The sequence below is a fragment of the Meles meles genome, chromosome 4, assembly GCF_922984935.1.
Source record: "Meles meles chromosome 4, mMelMel3.1 paternal haplotype, whole genome shotgun sequence".
Lineage (NCBI taxonomy): Eukaryota > Metazoa > Chordata > Mammalia > Carnivora > Mustelidae > Meles > Meles meles.
This window is the reverse complement of record NC_060069.1, coordinates 114,669,024-114,688,389: the sequence shown is the minus strand read 5'-3', so window position 1 is coordinate 114,688,389 and position 19,366 is coordinate 114,669,024. Positions and strand designations below refer to the sequence as shown.

Genomic DNA, 19,366 nt, shown 5'->3' with positions numbered 1-19,366 from the left:
ATTATTTAACCACTCAGAAAGTCCTTCAGCCACAGTCTTCTTATGTCACTACATCACCGAATAGAACTCTTAAGATGCTCTGTATATAACTTCTTAATACAAGGAATGCATTCTCCTGGAAATACACTGGAGCCTCCACATGGCCCTTAAGAAGACACTGATCTCTTTGAAACCAGGACTGCGAGATTCAGGGGTCTGGGGGTGACTTCCAGTTGCATGGATTCTTTTGAACTCTGATTCTCAAGAAAGACTGAAGGAATCATCAGAAGACTTAAAATAGAATCTGTTACATACCAATCCTATGAGACAATGCATGATGTTGTAGAGGCACTAAAAAGAAGGAAGACAGATCATTCTGGGCCTCTTAATGTGATTTATTGGCTTCTAGAGACTCAAAGACTATGGAAAAATTCTCCTATAGGATTAAAATATATAGACCTATTGGACTCTGTTAAACTGAAAATAATAGTTAAATCCAAGGATCAGGAGTAGCACCAGCATAAAGAAGGAGTTTCTGATTCCCCAACGTCCTTCCAGATGGCTCAGATACCATCAATCTCCCAGCCAAAGTGGAGACAAAGTCTGTATTTCAAGATTTTCATCTTTGACCTCATTCTAAAACATAAAACAGCATTGTCAGAGATTTTAGATGGCCTATAGATTCATGCTAGCTTCTTCAGTTCACACTAGTGAAAGTTTCCCATATGGGCTGGGGTCAGCTCTTGACCTCCAAAATCCTCAATATGTTATTCTCAAGGCAGCTGCCTTCTTCCTAGTCTCTTATAAATTAGCTGTGCACTTTCTGGGATCAACCACATCCTAGGAAAACTGACTGCAGCTCATCCAAGAAACTTGGCCTCCATTCTGTGCTCTCCAGAGACAGCTGTGTGAAAGTTTCAGGAGCAATAACTCAGGCAGAGGGTCCTCTGTGGTCCGCAGAGCCCCAAATTTGGATAAGGTTTCACTCAAATATTCATTGGCGTTGGGAATTTGGCAAAAGTAGGAAAGGACTCCTAATTCCCTGGGTTCACATATCCTTCCTTAAACTAAAATGGAAAAGATGAACTGACTCATGGAAAGGATTTTGTGATAAACCTAATGTCCTGGGGCCACTTTCATAATAGCACCTCCTCTTCTCATCACTTACTTCCCTTGTGTGTCTCTTGAATAATATCATTTTCAAGGATTTAATAAAGATTTCTTTGTCAGCAGCCCAAGTCAAAGTCTCTAGAGAAACTGGTATATTGTTTGAAAAATCCAGGGCCCTCAGTTCTAATGAAGTATAGGAATAAAGAGGATATAAGGAACAAGATGTCTACTGGGAACAGTCTAAAGCCAACGGCAACCTGGGATTGGAAAGAATTAAGAGACATCAGCCCAATGAAGATATTTATACAGACTGGGAGTAGATGATATTAGTAATTACATATACAGATGGCTAGTAGGCATATGAAAGGATGCTCAATATCGATATGTCATTAGGGAATTGCAAATTAAAATAATGATGAGATGCCACTACATACTTCTTTGAATGGCTAAAATCCAAACACTGACAATATCAAATGCTGACAGAATTAAAAAAAAAAAATCAGTAAGTGCCAAGGGTATGAGAAAGGGAAGGTGGGATGAATAAATAGAGCACAGGGTATTTTTAGGAGGCCTATGGGAACTTTCTGTACTTCTGCTTAATTTTTCTGTAAATCTAAAATTTCTCTAAAAAACAAAGTCTATTAATTAAAAAGAGAGAGATAGCTGTTAATGAAAGGGATAGCACATAGTAGCTATGTGCATGAAAACAGGGCCAGAGAGATTTGTATCCTCTTAGGCGTGGAAAGCATTTGCATCATTGTTAAATGGGAACCAAAGTGAGGTTTCTCAAAATAAGGTCCAAAAGTCAACACCATCAGCATCGATAGGTTAAACGCAGATTCCTGGGCCCTGGGCCAGAAGATTGAATCAAAGTCTCTTAGAGTCAGACCTGGAAATCTGCACTGAGAATATTTCAGGATACCTATGCACTTTAAGGCTTGGGACCCATTACTGTACACTGTACCAATCTAATAGTTTAATTGTTGGTATTCTATTTTATTTTTGTGCATATGGAGTAATAAAGAGAAAATGTCCTCTAAATTCTTATCAAATATATGTAACAAGCCTTTTAATAAGGGGTTTGGAGATGGAAAGTGTGGGATGGACACAGTGAGGCTGATGAACAACCTGTTTGGAGAAGCTTCTCAGCCCGCATCAATTAGAAACGACCCAGTGGGGGGCACCTGGGTGGCTCAGTGGATTGGGCCGCTGCCTTCTGCTCAGGTCATGATCTTAGGATCCTGGGATCGAGCCCCGCATCGGGCTCTCTGCTCAGCAGGGAGTCTGCTTCCCCTTCTCTCTCTGCCTGCCTCTCTGCCTACTTGTGATCTCTGTCTGTCAAATAAATAAATAAAATCTTTAAAAAAAAAAAAAGGGGAAGAAGAAAAAAGAAATGACCCAGGGGAAGACAGCTCAGGAAGGCTTTGAGTCAAGTGATTTCCAGGTATAACTGTGAAAGCGCACTACCCTCCCACCACACACACACACACACACACACACACACACACACACACACACCAAAACCCTAAACCAAAACAAAGAAACAAGAATATGAAAGATGAGCATTTTCCATCACAGATGTTACATTCCTACATATTTGACCCTTGAACAATGTGGAGGTTATGAGGGACAACCTTCCCCCACCCCATCCAGTGAAAAACCTGTGTATAACTTTTGACAACCTTGAAACTGAATTACTAATAGCCTACTGTTTATTAAAACCCTTACCAATAAAATAGCCGATTAACATATTTTTTAAAAGATTTTATTTATTCATTTGACAGAGAGAAAGAGAGAGAGAAAGATCACAAATAGGCAGAGAGGCAGGCAGAGAGAGAGGGGGAAGTAGGTTCCCCACTGAGCAGAGAGCCTGATGCAGGGCTCAATCCCAGGACCCTGAGATCATGACCTGAGCCGAAGGCAGAGGCTTTAATCCACTGAGCCACCCAAGTGCCCCAACACATATTTTACATATGTATTATATACTGTATTCTTTCAATAAAATAAGTTAGAGAAAAGAAAATGTTACTAAGAAAAGAAGGAAGAGAAATTACACTCAGAGTAAATACTGTAGAAAAATCTGCTTTATAAGTGGATGCATTCAGTTAAGCCCATGTTGTTCAAGAGTCAACTGTATATGCCAGATTGTGATTTTCTTTCCACTGAATAAATTACTATAATTGTAACCTAAGACTGAGGTAACAATGTAAATGGAAGTGCAGTAGGAGGGAGAATAAACTATCTTGCTCATTTGACCTCCACCCACTTGTGTAACAAAGTAAGGTCCTTTCGTGTGTACATATGCTTCATTATTGCTGGTTTAGCCCTCACAGTCAGATGTGTACCTGACTCCTGCAAGAGACTGTGAACTGTTTAAAGACTCTTCTTTACCTCTGTGTTCTCATGTTCTCAGTGTCAGGCACACAGAAGGTATTTTATAAATACTTCACAAGAAGTGGAGTTGTAGGGGAGCCTGGGTGGCTCAGATGGTTGAGCAGCTGCCTCTGGCTAGGGTCATGATCTCTGGGTCCTGGGATTGAGCCCCACGTGGAGCTCCCAGGTCCACAGGGAGTCCACTTCTCCTTCTCCCTTTGCCTCTCCTCTTTTTTGTTTTTAAATACGAACAAATATCTTTATTGAAGCATATATATAGAATTAAAGAGTTGGAAACAATAAAAATATTCTTTTTTTTTTTTTTTTAGATTTTGTTTATTTATTTGTCAGACAGAGATCACAAGTAGGCAGAGAGGCAGGCAGAGAGAGGAAGGGAAGCAGGATCCCTGCTGAGCAGAGAGCCTGATGCGGGGCTCGATGCGGGGCTTGATTCCAGGACCCTGAGATCGTGACCTGAGCCGAAGGCAGAGGCTTTAACCCACTGAGCCACCTATGCGCCCCGACAATAAAAATATTCTTTATGAGGGGTTAAATAGATTACGCTATAGCCAAACAAAGGAATATTATTTATATTGCTGTTCAAGAAAATGAGGTGGCTCCAGAGGTACCACATGTGACATGTTAAGTAGATACTTAAGAAATACAACAGGAAAGGGGCACCTGGGTGGCTCAGTGGGTTAAAGCCTCTGCCTTCAGCTCAGGTCATGATCCCAGGGTGCTAGGATCAAGCCCCACATCAGGCTCTCTGCTCAGCAGGAAGTCTGCTTCCCCCCCCCCCACTGCCTGCCTCTGCCTACTTGTGATCTCTCTCACTGTCAAATAAATAAATAAAAATCTTTAAAAAAAAGAAATACAACAGGATGATATAATTTTTATTGAAATATTTAAAAACATATGTGTGTGTAGGCTTCAGAGTTTGTGGTGTTTTTATAGCAATCTGTTGAGTAGGTTCCTTTGAGGACAGGCATTGTGACAGAGGTGGGTGGTGGTGGGAGGAGCCGTGGGAAGAACTAATAATTTCCTTTATTCACTTCTGTAATGTTTGAATTATTTTCTCAGCCAGCAAAAATATTTAAAATAAAAGTAGTATGAATCTGGGGCACCTGGGTGGCTCAGTGGGTCTGCCTTCAGCTCAGGTCATGATCCCAGGATCCAGGGAATCATGAGAGGAGCAGGGAGCCTGCTTCCTCCTCTCTCTGCCTCTCTACCTGCTTGTGATCTCTGTCTGTCAAATAAATAAATAAAATCTTTTTTTTAAAAAAGTAGTATGAATCTAGTAAAATGCAGGTAAAAAGTGTTGCCTCTCCTCTTGCTTGTCTCTCTCAAATGAATGAATAAAATCTTTATTTTAAAAGTGCAGGTGTGGGGAACCTGGGTGGCTCAGTTGGTTAAAGCCTCTGCCTTTGGCTCAGGTCATGATCCCAGAGTCCTGGGATGGAGGCCCACATCAGGGTCTCTGCTCAGCAGGGAGCCTGTTCCCCACCCCCACCCTGCCCCACCTGCCTCTCTGCCTACTTGTGATCTCTGTCTGTCAAATAAATAAAAATAAAATCTTTTTTAAAAAAGTGCAGGTGTATAAAACAGTAACAGAGTAAAACCTTATTGATTTAAAGCAAGTGGAGGGGGAAACTGAGGCAGTAGGAAGTTTAGGGGCAACAACTGCAAAAATTGAGGACAAAGAGGGCAATTGGTCACCAATGTTCCCAGAGTGTGAGTATTTTTGTCAGATCACAGAACAGACCCACAGTTGTGCTTCCTCTGCTAATAAGCATAGCCATTGCTAAGATTAGGCTTTTCCCTTCGTATCTATCCAACATTGCTCTTATTTTCACAAAAACAAAAAGACCTCTAGTAGAACTACTCAAAATAGCCCACAAAGTCAGATATAGAAAAGTGGAGAAGACAGACAGTGGACATAAAAGAAATCAGATGAATTCTGTTCTTAGTGTTTGAGTTACTGACTTTGCATGGGAAATTAGATTTACATTTCAAGTATTTGCTGTGTGCTAAATTTTTCTGGCCTGTGGTGTAAAGTTTAGCTTCTCTGTGTTTTCCAACTTGGGAGAAATTAGTCTGTTGTCAATAGAATTAAGGGGTATAATTAGCATTTCTGAGAAACACTCAAGTAAAATTAGTGAAGTTTAATTCAGTTTGGTCATTGAGCTTACTTTTATTTGGTGGAACAAAGGCAAAGCTTAATTAAGGCTGCTGCAGAGAACAGTACCAGTCCAGGAAGAAGCTGTAAGTAATGAAGAGATGTTCACAGTGTTACCTTTGAGTCACCTTAAATTACTTTGGAATAAGACAAGCTAGCAAAATAAAGTTGGGAAACATCTTACATTTGTGTGTGTGTGTGTTTTTAAAAGACTTTATTTATTTATTTGACAGAGAGGTAGAGAGAGAGCACAAGTAGGCCAAGAGGCAGGCAGAGGGAGAGGGAGAAGCAGGCTCTCTGCTGAGTGGGGGAGCCTGCTGCAGGACTGGACCCTGGTATCATGACCCGAGACCAGGCAGGTGCTTAACTGACTGAGCCACCCAGGCGCCCCAACATCTTGGATTTGAAGGAGATTTATGGCTTAAGAAATTATTTTATGTAAATTAAACCTCAAAAGAGAAAATAACAAGGGTTGGCAAAGATGTGTGGCAATAAGATGTTTATAAATTACTTGTGGGAGTGTTAACTAGATCAACTATTTCTGAATAATTATTTAGCTTTTTAAAACCAAGCATACATATAAGCTATGACCTAGCAATCACAATTCTAGATATATACCCAAGAAGAATGAATATATTTGTTTTCCAGTTCATAAAGTCAGAAGTGAAAACCACCCACATGTCCATCAACAGAAAATGTATAAATAAATTGTAATATTTTCATAAAACTGAATACCATACAGCAAAGAAAAGGAATGACCCATAACTGCACACAATATGGATGAATCTCACTGGTACACTGGTGAGCGAAACAAGTCAGGTGTCAAAGAGTACATAGTGTATGAGTCCTTTTATATAAAGTTCAAGCCCAGGCAAAATGTGTAGTATTAGAGGTCAGGATCATGAATACTTTTTTGGCAGAGGAACAGTGACTTGAAGGGATATGAAGGATGTCTCTAAGGTAACATCTGCCTCTTCTCTTGTATGTTTATTACATGAGCATGTTTAGTTGGTAAAGATTCATCAAGCTGTATACTTCTACTATGTGCACTTTTCTCTATAGTAGACTCCAGTAAGATTTTGTGTTTAATCTCAATTGATACCCAAATCCTAGTAAATTGTTAAAGTATTATCATGTCTCTGTAAATGAAAAAAAGATGAGGTAAAGAGAAAATAAATGACACTTTCAAGTTACTTAAGTTACTTTTCACTTTGTTGGCCAGAGCTGAAACAGTACTTTTTATATTGTAGGTGAAGAAATGTTGTGCCTTGTGTTAGCTGTGCCTTTCCCCCCCCTTTAAAGCTCTCTGTAAAGAGAGCTTTACAATAGTATTAATAATTATATCGATATCTCATACACTCCAATATGTAAGGAGAAAGAATGGAGTAGAAGTACATATCACTTCTTTTCATAGATATGAATATGTGGAAATTTATTATTCTAAAGTTACCAAAAGAGATGACCATTTAAAATTATTCATTGGTAAATTTTTATTCTAAACAAAATTAAACATACCAAACCAAATAACCAGTCACATCTTAGGGTAAAATCTGTATTTTTTTAAATCTGTATATAGTATACAAAATTATATACCTAGATTTCTCATCTTCCAGGTGAAGAAATTTGACTAGAAGAGAGCTGAAATATCTTTTTTTTAAGGTTTTGTTTATTTATTTGACAGAGAGAAAGAAAGAGAGAGAGACTGAGAGAGAGCACCAGCAAGGAGAGCAGCAGAGGGAGAAGGAGAAGCCAACTCCACACTGAGCAGGGAGCCTGATGCAGGGCTCAATCCCAAGTACCTGAGATCATGACCTGAAATGAAGGCAGATGCTTAACTGAGCCACCCACACATCTCAAGAGCAGAAATATCTTATATAGAGTTAACCACCAGAGCTAACACTAATACAAAGCAATAGAAATGATGATTTCCTCACAACTAGTCTTGGTATAAATAAACTTGAACAAATTTTATGATCATACAATAATTAAAAGGAGTTACTAAAAAAAGTGGTAAGGAAATGGCCAGGAAGAATCTAGCACTGAGTGACCACACTAGCAATGTGAAGTTAAAGTACAATATCAACTTGACCATGGAATTATAGTTTATAAATAAATTCCCAATAAATAAGATTGCTCTTGCCCCTCATTTTAATTTTTAAAGCTATGACAAAGTTTATGCATTTTATTCTTCCTTCAACTCTAGGGTCAATTAATTTTTGACAAAGCAGGAAAGAATATCCAATAGAAAAAGGACAGCCTCTTCAACAAATGGTGTTGGGAAAATTTCACATGTAGAGAATGAAACTGGGTCACTTTCTTAGAGCACACACAAAAATAGAATCAAAATGGATGAAAGACCTAACTGTGAGACAGGAATCCATCAAATCCTGGAGAAGAACACAGGCAGCAACCTCTTCGACCTTGGCCACAGTAACTGCTTGCTAGACATGTCTCCAAAGCCAAGGAAAACAAAAGCAAAAAATGAACTTTTGGGACTTCATCAAGATAAATTCTATGCTTCTGCACAGCAAAGGAAATAGTCAACAAAACTAAAAGACAACCTACAAAATGGGAGAAGACATTTGTAAATGACATATCTGATAAAGGGCTAGTATCCAAAATCTATAAAGAACTTACCAAACTCAACACCCAAAGAACAAATAATCCAATCAAGAAATGGGCAGAAAACAGGAACAGACACTTCTCCAAAGAAGACATAAAAATGGCCAATAGACACATGAAAAAATGATCCACGTCACCATGGGAAATACAAATCAAAACCACAACGAGATACCACCTCATACCAGTCAGAGTGGTTAAAATCAACAAGACAGAAAACAACAAATGTTGGCAAGATGGGGAGAAAGGGGACCCTCTTACACTGTTGGTGGGAATGCAAGCTGGTACAGACACTCTGGAAAACAGTATAGAGGTTCCTCAAGACAGTAAAAATAGAGCTACTGTATGACTCAGCAATCATGCTATTAAGTATTTACCCCAAAGATGAAAATGTAGTTATCCAAAGGATCCAAACTATAAACCAATATTCATAGCAGCAATGTCCACAATAGCCAAACTATGGAAAGAGCTGATATATCCATCAACAGATGAATGGATAAAGAAATGGAGTATTACTCAAACATCAGAAAGGATGGATACTTAACAATTTACATCAATGTGGATGGAACTGGAGGGTATTATGCTGAGTGAAATAAGTCAGAGAAAGACGATTATCATATGGTTTCACTCATATGTGGAGAATATAAGAAACAGTGCAGAGGATCATAGGGGAAGGGAGGGAAAACTGAATAGGAAGAAATCAGAGAAGGAGACAAGCCATGGTAGACTCTTAATTATAGGAAGCAAACAGAGGGCTACTGGAGGGGAGGTGGGTGGTGGAATGGGGTAATTGGGTGATGGGCATTAATGAGGGCCCAGGATGCGATGAGCACTGGGTGGTATATGCAACTGAAGAATTGCTGAACTCTACATCTGAAACTAATGATGTACTATCTATATGTTGGCTAAGTGAATTTAAATCTTAAAAATTAATTAAATAAATTAAATAAAGGGGGCTAATATAACACTGTATGTTAACAACTGGAATGAAAATAAAAACTTAAAATGAGTAAAAATAAATAAATAAATTTATGTATATTTATTTTTTAACATTAATAAAATAAAATTTCTTTTTTCTTGCTGAAAAGCCAATAAATAATTACAATCATCTAAAGTTATTTTTGAAAATATTTAAACAACTAAAATTACAACTTTTAGCACAATAACTACTTTCATGTTCTCTTCCAGGTGACTAAGTGTATCGTATTTATATTATGGTAATCCTAAAGTATGTATTTTTTGGGTGACATTAATTTTTTTTTATTTATCTTTTTAAAAAAATTTATTTATTTATTCGACAGACAGAGAGAGATCACAAGTAGGCAGAGAGGCAGGCAGAGGGAGAGAGGGGGAAGCAGGCTCCCTGATGAGCAGAGAGCCCGATGCAGGGCTGGATCCCAGGACCCTGAGATCATGACCTGAGCTGAAGGCAGAGGCTTAACCCACTGAACCACGCAGGTGCCCTGGGTGATATTTACTTTTAAATGACAATACCAATATCATACATGCTCCCTGAAATATTTTCAAGTAATAGAAGTATATAAAGAAAAGGGAGGGGCGCCTGGGTGGCTCAGTGGGTTAAAGCCTCTGCCTTCGGCTCAGGTCATGATCCCGGGGTCCTGGGATCGAGCCCCGCATCAGGCTCTCTACTCCACGGGGAGCCTGCTTCCTCCTCTCTCTCTGCCTGCCTCTCTGCCTAGTTGTGATTTCTCTCTGTCAAATTAATAAAAAATATTTTTTAAAAAAAGAAAGAAAAGGGAAAAGTGTACCTCTACAGTCCCACTCAGGAGTAAGCACTGTTAAACACACTCACCTTTTTCCTTGTATACTTACATATACACACCCAAAGAATGAATAATCCAATCAAGAAATGGGCAGAAAACAGGACAGACATTTTTCTTTTGTCACTACCACTTAACACTTTGTTGTAAACATTTTCTGGTGTTTCGGCATAATTGCTATTCTATTTTATTTTTTATGGCCTTTTTGGAGGTGGGGAGGGGGAAAAGGAGAGGGAGAAGAAGACTCTCAAGCAGGCCCCACATCTAGCATGGAGCCTTATGAGGGCTCAGTCTCACAATCCTGACATCATGTGGTGAGCCAAAATCAGGAGTTGGGTGCTTAACTGACTGAGCCACCCAGGCACCCCCATAATTGCTATTTTAAAGGCTACCTAGCATTCCTTTCTGTGCATGTAGTAACCAGGCCTCTTAATTATATCAGAAACCCAACCTAAACTAGCTTTAAAAAATGGAGACTTAATGTCTCGAGTAACTGGTGGGGGCATAGGTGGAAGAGATGTGAGGTGTGACTGGAGCCCGGGCTCAAACAATGTTTTCAGGAATGTGCCAGCTCTGCCTCTCTTCATTTCTTGCCTCTGTTTGTGTGTTGGCCTTGGTTGGTCTTAGCTGGGCTTTCTCTATGTGGTTGACAATGCTAGGGTTTTATTTGTCTGGTCCTTCACCATAAAGGCAAGAAGAGACCTGCCTAATTCTAAAGGAAAAGTTGTAGGAAAGGATACCTTTTATTTCTCTTTGTTGTCTGATTGCCTTTGCTAGGACTTCTAATACTATGTTGAACAAGAGTGGTGAGAGTGGGCATCCTTGTCGTGTTCCTGATCTCAATGGGAAGGCTGCAAGCTTTTTCCCATTGAGGATGATATTTGCTGTGGGTCTTTCATAGATAGATTTTATGAAGTTCAGGAATGTTCCCTCTATCCCTATACTTTGAAGCGTTTTCATCAGGAATGGATGCTGGATTTTGTCAAATGCTTTTTCTGCATCAATGGAGAGGACCGTATGGTTCTTCTCTCTTCTCTTATTGATTTGTTCTATCACATTGATTGATTTGCGAATGTTGAACCAACCTTGCAACCCAGGGATGAATCCCACCTGGTCATGGTGGATAATCTTTTTAATGTGCTGCTGGATCCTGTTTGCTAGGATCTTGTTGAGAATCTTTGCATCCATATTCATCAGTGATATTGGCCTGAAATTCTCCTTTTTGGTAGGGTCTTTGCCTGGTTTGGGGATCAGGGTAATGCTGGCTTCATAAAAAGAGTCTGGAAGTTTCCTTCTGCTTCAATTTTTTGGAACAGCTTCAGGAGAATTGGTGTTATTTCTTCTTTGAAAGTTTGGTAGAATTCCCCAGGGAATCCGTCAGGTCCTGGGCTCTTGTTTTTTGGGAGGTTTTTGATCACTGCTTCAATCTCGTTACAAGATATCAGTCTATTCAGGTTGTCAGTTTCTTCCTGGTTCAATTTTGGGAGTTTGTAGTTTTCCAGGAATGCATCCATTTCATCTAGGTTGCTTAGCTTATTGGCATATAACTGTTGGTAATAATTTCTGATGATTGTTTCTATTTCCTTGGTGTTAGTTGTGATCTCTCCCTTTTCATTCATAATTTTATTAATTTGGGCTTTCTCTCTTTTCTTTTGGATTAGTGTGGCCAATGGTTTATCGATCTTATTGATTCTTTCAAAAAACCATCTTCTAGTTTCATTGATACGTTCTACTGTATCTCTGGTTTCTACCTTATTGATCTCTGCTCTAAGCTTGATTATTTCCCTTCTTGTGTGTGGAGTTGGTTTGATTTATTGTTGATTCTCCAGTTCTTTAAGGTGTAGAGACAGCTGGTGTATTCTGGATTTTTCAATTTTTTTGAGGGAGGCTTGGATGGCTATGTATTTCCCCCTTAGAACCGCCTTTGCTATATCCCATAGGTTTTGGACCGAAGTGTCTTCATTCTCATTGGTTTCCATGAATTGTTTAAGTTCATCTTTGATCTCCTGGTTGATCCAAGCATTCTTAAGCAAGGTGGTCTTTAGCTTCCAGGTGTTTGAGTTACTTCTGAACTTTTTTTTCCTTGTGATTGAGTTCCAGTTTCAAAGCATTGTGATCTGAGAATATGCAGGGAATAATGTCAGTCTCTTGGTATCAGTTGAGTCCTACTTTGTGACCCAGTATGTGGTCTATTCTGGAGAAGGTTCCATGTGCACTTGAGAAGAATGAAGATCAAAAGCTTCTGCACAGCAAAGGAAACAGTCAACAAAACAAAAAGGCAACCCACGGAATGGAAGAGATATTTGCAAATGACAGTACAGACAAAAGGTTGATATCCAGGATCTATAGAGAACTTCTCAAACTCAACACACACAAAACAGATAATCATATCAAAAAATGGGCAGAAGATATGAACAGACACTTCTCCAACGAAGACATACAAATGGCTATCAGACACGTGAAAAAATGTTCATCATCACTAGCCATCAGGGAGATTCAAATTAAAACTACATTGAGATACCACCTGACACCAGTTAGAATGGCCAAAATTAGCAAGACAGGAAACAACATGTGTTGGAGAGGTTGTGGAGAAAGGAGAACCCTCTTACACTGTTGGTGGGAATGCAAGTTAGTGCAGCCACTTTGGAGAACAGTGTGGAGATTCCTGAAGAAATTAAGAATAGAGCTTCCCTATGACCCTGCAATTGCCCTGCTGTGTATTTACCCCAAAGATACAGATGTAGTGAAAAGAAGGGCCATCTGTGCCCCAATGTTTATTGCAGCAATGGCTACGGTCGCCAAACTGTGGAAAGAACCAAGATGCCCTTCAGCGGATGAATGGATAAGGAAGATGTGGTCCATATACACAATGGAGTATTATGCCTCCATCAGAAAGGATGAATACCCAACTTTTGTAGCAACATGGACAGGACTGGAAGAGATTATGCTGAGTGAAATAAGTCAAGCAGAGAGAGTCAAGTATCATATGGTCTCACTTATTTGTGGAGCATAACAAATAACATGGAGGACATGGGGAGATGGAGAGGAGAGGGAGTTGAGGGAAACTGAAAGGGGAGATGAACCATGAGAGACTATGGACTCTGAAAAACAACCAGAAGGGGCGCGGGGGTGGGAGGTTGAGAAACCAGGTGGTGGGTAATAGGGAAGGCACGTACTGCATGGAGCACTGGGTGTGATGCTAAAACAATGAACACTGTTATGCTGTAAATAAACAAATAAAAAAAAAAGTTGTAGGAAAGGACTTTTACTGGCTCATCCCTAAACCAAGCTCTGTGGGCTGTGGAGATAGGTCATCTGATTGGTCGCCTTGGGTCATGTCCTACCATTAGGTTTAGGAGGGATAAAGGAAGTTACTAGGGGAGAAACCTGTTGGGCAGCCATAAATAATATCTTTCACAGATACTAAATCCTAGGCTATAAAGTTGTTTCAGTATTTTGGTTGGGATTGATAACCTTGAGAACATCTTCAAGGATGTTACTTCTATAGGATTTTTTCTTTATGAAAATTATTTGAAGTATTATTCCTGGATCAAAGGGTATCCAACAGACATTCCTATGGTTCTTGCTATAAGCTGCCTTATTGTTTTGCAAAAGAATTGTAGTTTCTAAAAATGAGGTCCTATAAAAATTTAAAGTCCATTTATTAGTTCAACAGATACTTGTTTAGCTATGTGTCAGGCTACCACGTGTCAGGCTATGCTTTCAGTTACCAAAAATTATTTTTCATTCAAAAACTTTATTCAGATTAACTTTACAGACACAATAGAAATTGTAATCTGAGGCCTCATCACCCACCAGCTGGTTACCTCATTTCCCTGAGTTTTGCTTTGCTCATCTCTGAATGAGAATATCTGCCAAACTCTCTCCTCAGGGCCACTGAGGTGATCAAAGATGGAGGATGAGACAAGGTGCTCAAGAAGTGATGAGAAAGTTTTGAGGAGACAATGAGGTGATGTGATAGGAAATTTAAAAATTGAAAAAATAAGTTTGTTAAACTGTAAAGCATGATATGAATGTAAGATATTATGATTGGGAGAGGTGCTAAATAGCAGCTCTTTTTTTTCATAGAAAAATGGCATAAAACTGTAACTGTGGAATATAAAACTGGGTTTTGAAATTCTGTCACCACTTTTGCAAAAAAAGAAATAAGGAAAACACATTTCTGCAAATGCCTCTTCCTTTAACTAGAAGTTTTTGTTACATCATGACCATTTTATTAAACATGTAGATGAAATGATAAGTTAATAAAAACAAGTGGATGAATTCATATAGGTTGCTAACTTCCCTCCAGATATGAGTTACATTAATGAGCCAGAATTTATCATGTAAGGCATGAAAAACAAGACATGTGAATTGCAGTCAGGCTTTAACTCTGGGTAAGCTTTTTCAGAGTTAGAGTCATAGGTTTTCTTTCCCCTATGACTGAAAGCAGCCTTAGAGATCATTTAGTTCAACTCTCTCATTTTACAGATTATTTTGGTTTCATTGTTTTAGCAGAAACCTTTCAATATATGCTTCCATTTGGTTAATACTTACCCATCTATTACTTTTTCTTTTTCTTTTTTTACCCATCTATTTCTAAAAGACATGTTGCGGGTATTTTTGAAAGGGACTTAAAATAGGGAAACCATTAGAATTATTACAGAGCGGTCCAAACTGTTCAGGAAAACATTTTCATTATGGAATCACAAGATTTAAAAATAGTTGACATTTACACTGAAAGGTTCCTAAAATGCTTTATGAATGAAGCTCTCATTAATCTCTAAAATGCATTCACAGTTGTTCGGTTCCTTTATTAAGTAGTGGTGGGAATGGAAATCTAGAATCTCAACTCTATTGTTCAATTTCAATATACAGTTTAAAGATTTGCATGCCATTGGGAACTACAAACTGTCCAGAAGCTTTCTGGGGCTTGCCCCATAGTGTACACAACTGTGAAATAGTATCGTTGAACTAAAAGCCAAATTCTAGCAGAAAGGAAAATTAGCTAAAAGCTTAATTATAATTTTCTGCTAAATGTCATTTATTTAATTCATGCTTTATAATTTTGTCTCCACTTTTGGCATATGCAAATTTTGGCTAATATCTTTCTCATGGTGAGAGAGACAAGGCTTATGGAATTCAACTGACACACAAATGATGCTCAAACACAGTACCATTTATTGAACCACAGATGACCTTGTATTAAGGTAAGAAGACAATTATAAGCAGATGTTTGAAGAGGAAACAAAATTCATGAGCCAGCCAATTATCCTTCCTACAATATTAGGTACATTCTTTAGAAGTAAATAAATCAAGGGACAACTATAATTACTGTTCATGGTTTTGATTGGAGTATGGTGTGGAGGATCATTTTCTTCTGATTCAAATTTTATTCTTAAAATTATTGTGAGGCCTTGGGCAGTTGACAACATTTAATACACACAGAGTCACATGACATAGCCACAAAGTGTACAGGCTTAGAGTTGAACAGTCTTGGGTTTGAGCCTTGACACTGACCTGTCATTTGTTGGTTCTGTCACTTATCTCATCCCTTATCTAACTTACACTGTGCATCATCTATGTATCAGGTATTGCTTGGGAAGTAGAACTACAAAGCTACAGAAATTAATCAGACACGATTTTGCCCTCAAGGACTTATACTTCGTGACAAGAGATAGGCAACAAATAAATCTAGAAGGCAAGACTATTAAAACCTACAAAATGGGGGATGCCTGGGTGGCTCAGTCGGTTAAGCTGCTGCTTTTAGCTCAGAGTCCTGGGATCGAGTCCCACATCAGGCTCCTTGCTCGGCAGGGAGCCTGCTTCTCTCTCTGCCTCTGCCTGCCACTCTGCCTGCTTGTGCGTGCTCTCTCTCTCTCTCTGACGAATAAATAAATAAATAAAATTTAAAAAGCAAACAAACAAAACCTACAAAATGGGAATGCTGTGAGGATTCAATGAGATGACATACATAAAATATTTGATACTGACCCTAGCATGCAATAGGCATATAACAAATTTAGTTTTTCTTCCTTCAATTACTTATTCATTCAACAATTTTTTTTCAGAGCCAAATAAGTTTATGGCACTGCTCTAGGTATTAAACAGGAGTCAGAGTTGTATCACCCAACCATATAAAACTTGGAGGGGGAAGAATGGAAGTCAGTGTTTCAAATACATAGCTATCTGTGGCACAAGGAAGTATTGGATAAATGTCAATTATCTCCTGAAAGTTAGATAAGCTCAAAGAGAGACAATAAGAACTGGATAAAAGTATTGCTTCAGTAAATGCCTTGATTAAATTGGCTGTCACAGAGGTGTAGTTTATCATTCCGTAGATTTACATGCATTTCTCCAATAAGATTTATCACTCAGGTTTTGGAAGATAGCGGATTATGGAGTAACTCAAAATTAGAAATCAGTCTGATAAGCATGAGAGACAGTCAGGATCAAGATGAGCAAGAAAAGGCAACAATAAAATGCAAGGTCTTGAGTCCAAGCTGATGAATTTTGCTACAGAGGCAAGAGAGATCAGAAAGAGGTGACTGCCAAGATAGGAAGAGAGAAGAATAGGGGCAGGGGAGGGTGGGAGGAGCATGTTCCGTGCCCAGAGAGAGTGTGCACAGTGTCAAAGAACAGAAGTTTGTGGTCAGGGGAAGGGAATTCATAATCTCAAGGTGTAACCTCTTCGCTGTTTTAAGTGGTGGTCCCAGGTAGAGTCATATGGGGCACCAGTTGTGGTGGACGTAAGATCCACTGCTCAGGTCTTCCTTTTCAAGAAAGAACCTGGTACTGAACTTCAAAATGTGTGCCTCCAGCTGTTAGCTCCTTCGAGATCTGCTCTGCGTTGGAGCGGAGTCCACACTCTTCATACTCACATTCTTCTTTGGGTGGCCCCCAAACAGTGGCTGAGCAGGGCAGTGGTACAAGGAACTAGCCATTCCCATCCAACAGGCACTCCTTGAACTGACCACCATTGCTCTGCCGCTCCCTGTTGGGCTAGCAGAGGAAGCAGTGCAGTCTGACCTGCTCAGTCCTGCTCACTCCTCTTTCCTTCTACAGGTGTCACTCCCCCCCAGATAACCTTCTGTACTCCTGACTCCACTTACCATCTGTTGCCAAAAGAACCCATCTATCAACTTTTAAGTCTTGTTGCATATATTATTCTTCTTCTTTTTCTTCTTTTTTATTATTTATTTGACAGACCAAGATCACAAGTAGGCAGAGAGGCAGGCAGAGAGAAGAGAGGGGGAAGCAGGCTCCCCGCTGAGCAAACCCTGAGATTATGACCTGAGCAGAAGGCAGAGGTTTAACCCACTGAGCCACCCAGGTGCCCCATTGGCGCATATATTCTTATTTTACCCTTAGAACAGCTGAGGTGTTAGAGGTAGTAAGAGCACCCATGCTTGCTTTACAAATGTAAAAACTGAAACCCAGAACACTTAAAAAAACTGACTGGGCTTATGCTGCTAGGCTGTGCCAAAGTCGTGCCCTAATTTCCTCCAAATCTTTTCCAAGCCTGGTGCTCTTTACCTTGGAGATATTGAGAATAAAGAGTGGCAATAAAAAAATGCTAAAGGAGGCCACAACTGAGCCTCTGCCCAACTTTGTAGATTTAGCACAAGGTTAGAAATGTAATCAATTTATTTATTTATTTATTTATTGAAATGTAAATCATTGTAGAGGAAAAAAAATCCCATACTTATAGTGGTACATTTTGATTAAAGAAGAAAATTATACATTATTTAAAAAAATTATTTCTAAAAAAAAATTATTTCTATCCCACTCTCATGTTAAGGTTTCCTTTTGTGTATATTTATGAGGATCTTATTAAGAGTTTTTCAGGTGTTCCTTTGCCATCAGTGAAACAGACCAGAGTCCAGTAATTTCCATATCCAAAGAAAGTAGTACAACGCCCTTTGAAACCACACTAGCTCTTTTACCATAAACAGAGTAATTTACAAATAACCGTTCCTTTGTTGAAATCTGACCATTTTTTTCTTTCTTTTGAATTTGGAAACAATAAAACCCAAAACAAATATAGAAATATGGAGATGTATACAGATGACAATAAAGGTCACCGATAATGCCACTGGTGTATTTGGGCTTTAAACCTTTTTCATCTCTACCAGTGTGTACATGTATGTACATTCATTCCCTCACCCTAATCTTAACACCTCATTATACCCTGGAAGTTGTGACTATACTTCAACCCAGGAAGTTCGTACAATTCCAAGTTCTCTTATATTGACAGGTGATGAAGTCACTGAAATCCACCTCTTATTCCCAAATGAATTAACAATATGTAACTTCTTAAATTTCAGATCTCACAGAGTTAGATCCCAAACTCAGTTCCCCCATATTTATTTTTTTGCTGAATCCTTAGATACTACCACGGTGGTCCTTGATGGAGGGAAAGCATCTGAAAGGTGACTGGGATGGCCTTTGAAGAAATGAAGACAGTAACAACTTTTGGATAATACCCTGGTCACGGAGGCCCCCAACTGCCCTACCTCTGAGGTCAAGTTCGGAAGTCAGGTTGAACCAGACTGGATTCTTGAAGTGGACCTGGACTGGAATGAACCTCCTGGAAACACCAGGACAAACGAGCTGCAGGCAGCAAGGTTTTGAACAAGAAACATGTCTAGGTGACCCTGTCCAGTGGTGACTCATCACAGGTCAGATTCCCATTTGCTGAAGTGCCTGGGTGGCTCAGTCATTAAGCATCTGCCTTCTGCTCAGGTCACGATCCCAGAATACTGGGACGAAGCCCCCGCATCAGGCTCACTGCTCAGCGGGAGCCTGCTTCTTCCTCTCCCACTCCCCCTGCTTGTGTTCCCTCTCGCTGTCTCTCTCTCTGTGTTAAATAAACAGATAAAATCTTTAAAGAAAAAAAAAAAGATTCCCATTTGCTTGAAGTTCAGTGCTGGGATGGAGAATCTCTTTCCTAGAAGTGACTTGTGCAGGGCACGTGACTGGGAGAATGAAGTACTTGCTAAGGTGGTACTACTTGCTTTTATGTCACACCAGTATGTGTGTGACATATTTACAATGTTACAAATGGAGCTAAGCCACAGAAATAAGATGATTTTAAAATTGGAGATGATTAAAAAAGGGAATATGAAATCAGAAATACATAATTAGTGAAAGCAGCTGGTAAAATGCAACAGGCATCCACAGAATCAAAAGCTCTTCTCGATGAAAGGAGGCCCAAGCAATCTTCCTAAAACTGCATCATTTCCCAAGTCCCACCTAACACGTCCCTTTGAAGGGACAGACGCCTGGCAGCCAAGTTACACCAACCGGTCCCATTGAAGTTACATGA

The 19,366-nt window shown here is 39.4% G+C and overlaps 1 protein-coding gene across 1 annotated transcript in view; it reads left to right on the top strand.

The window, feature by feature from the left end:
- LOC123939747 (cell cycle control protein 50C-like) overlaps positions 1-18,641 on the top strand; it is a 52,555-nt gene extending 33,914 nt beyond the window's left edge. The window contains exon 7 of the mRNA XM_046001567.1: positions 18,428-18,641. Within this exon, the coding sequence (XP_045857523.1) occupies positions 18,428-18,474 (47 nt within the window). The 3' untranslated portion in view covers positions 18,475-18,641. The remainder of the gene's footprint in view (positions 1-18,427) is intronic.
- The last annotated feature ends 725 nt before the right edge of the window (positions 18,642-19,366 follow it).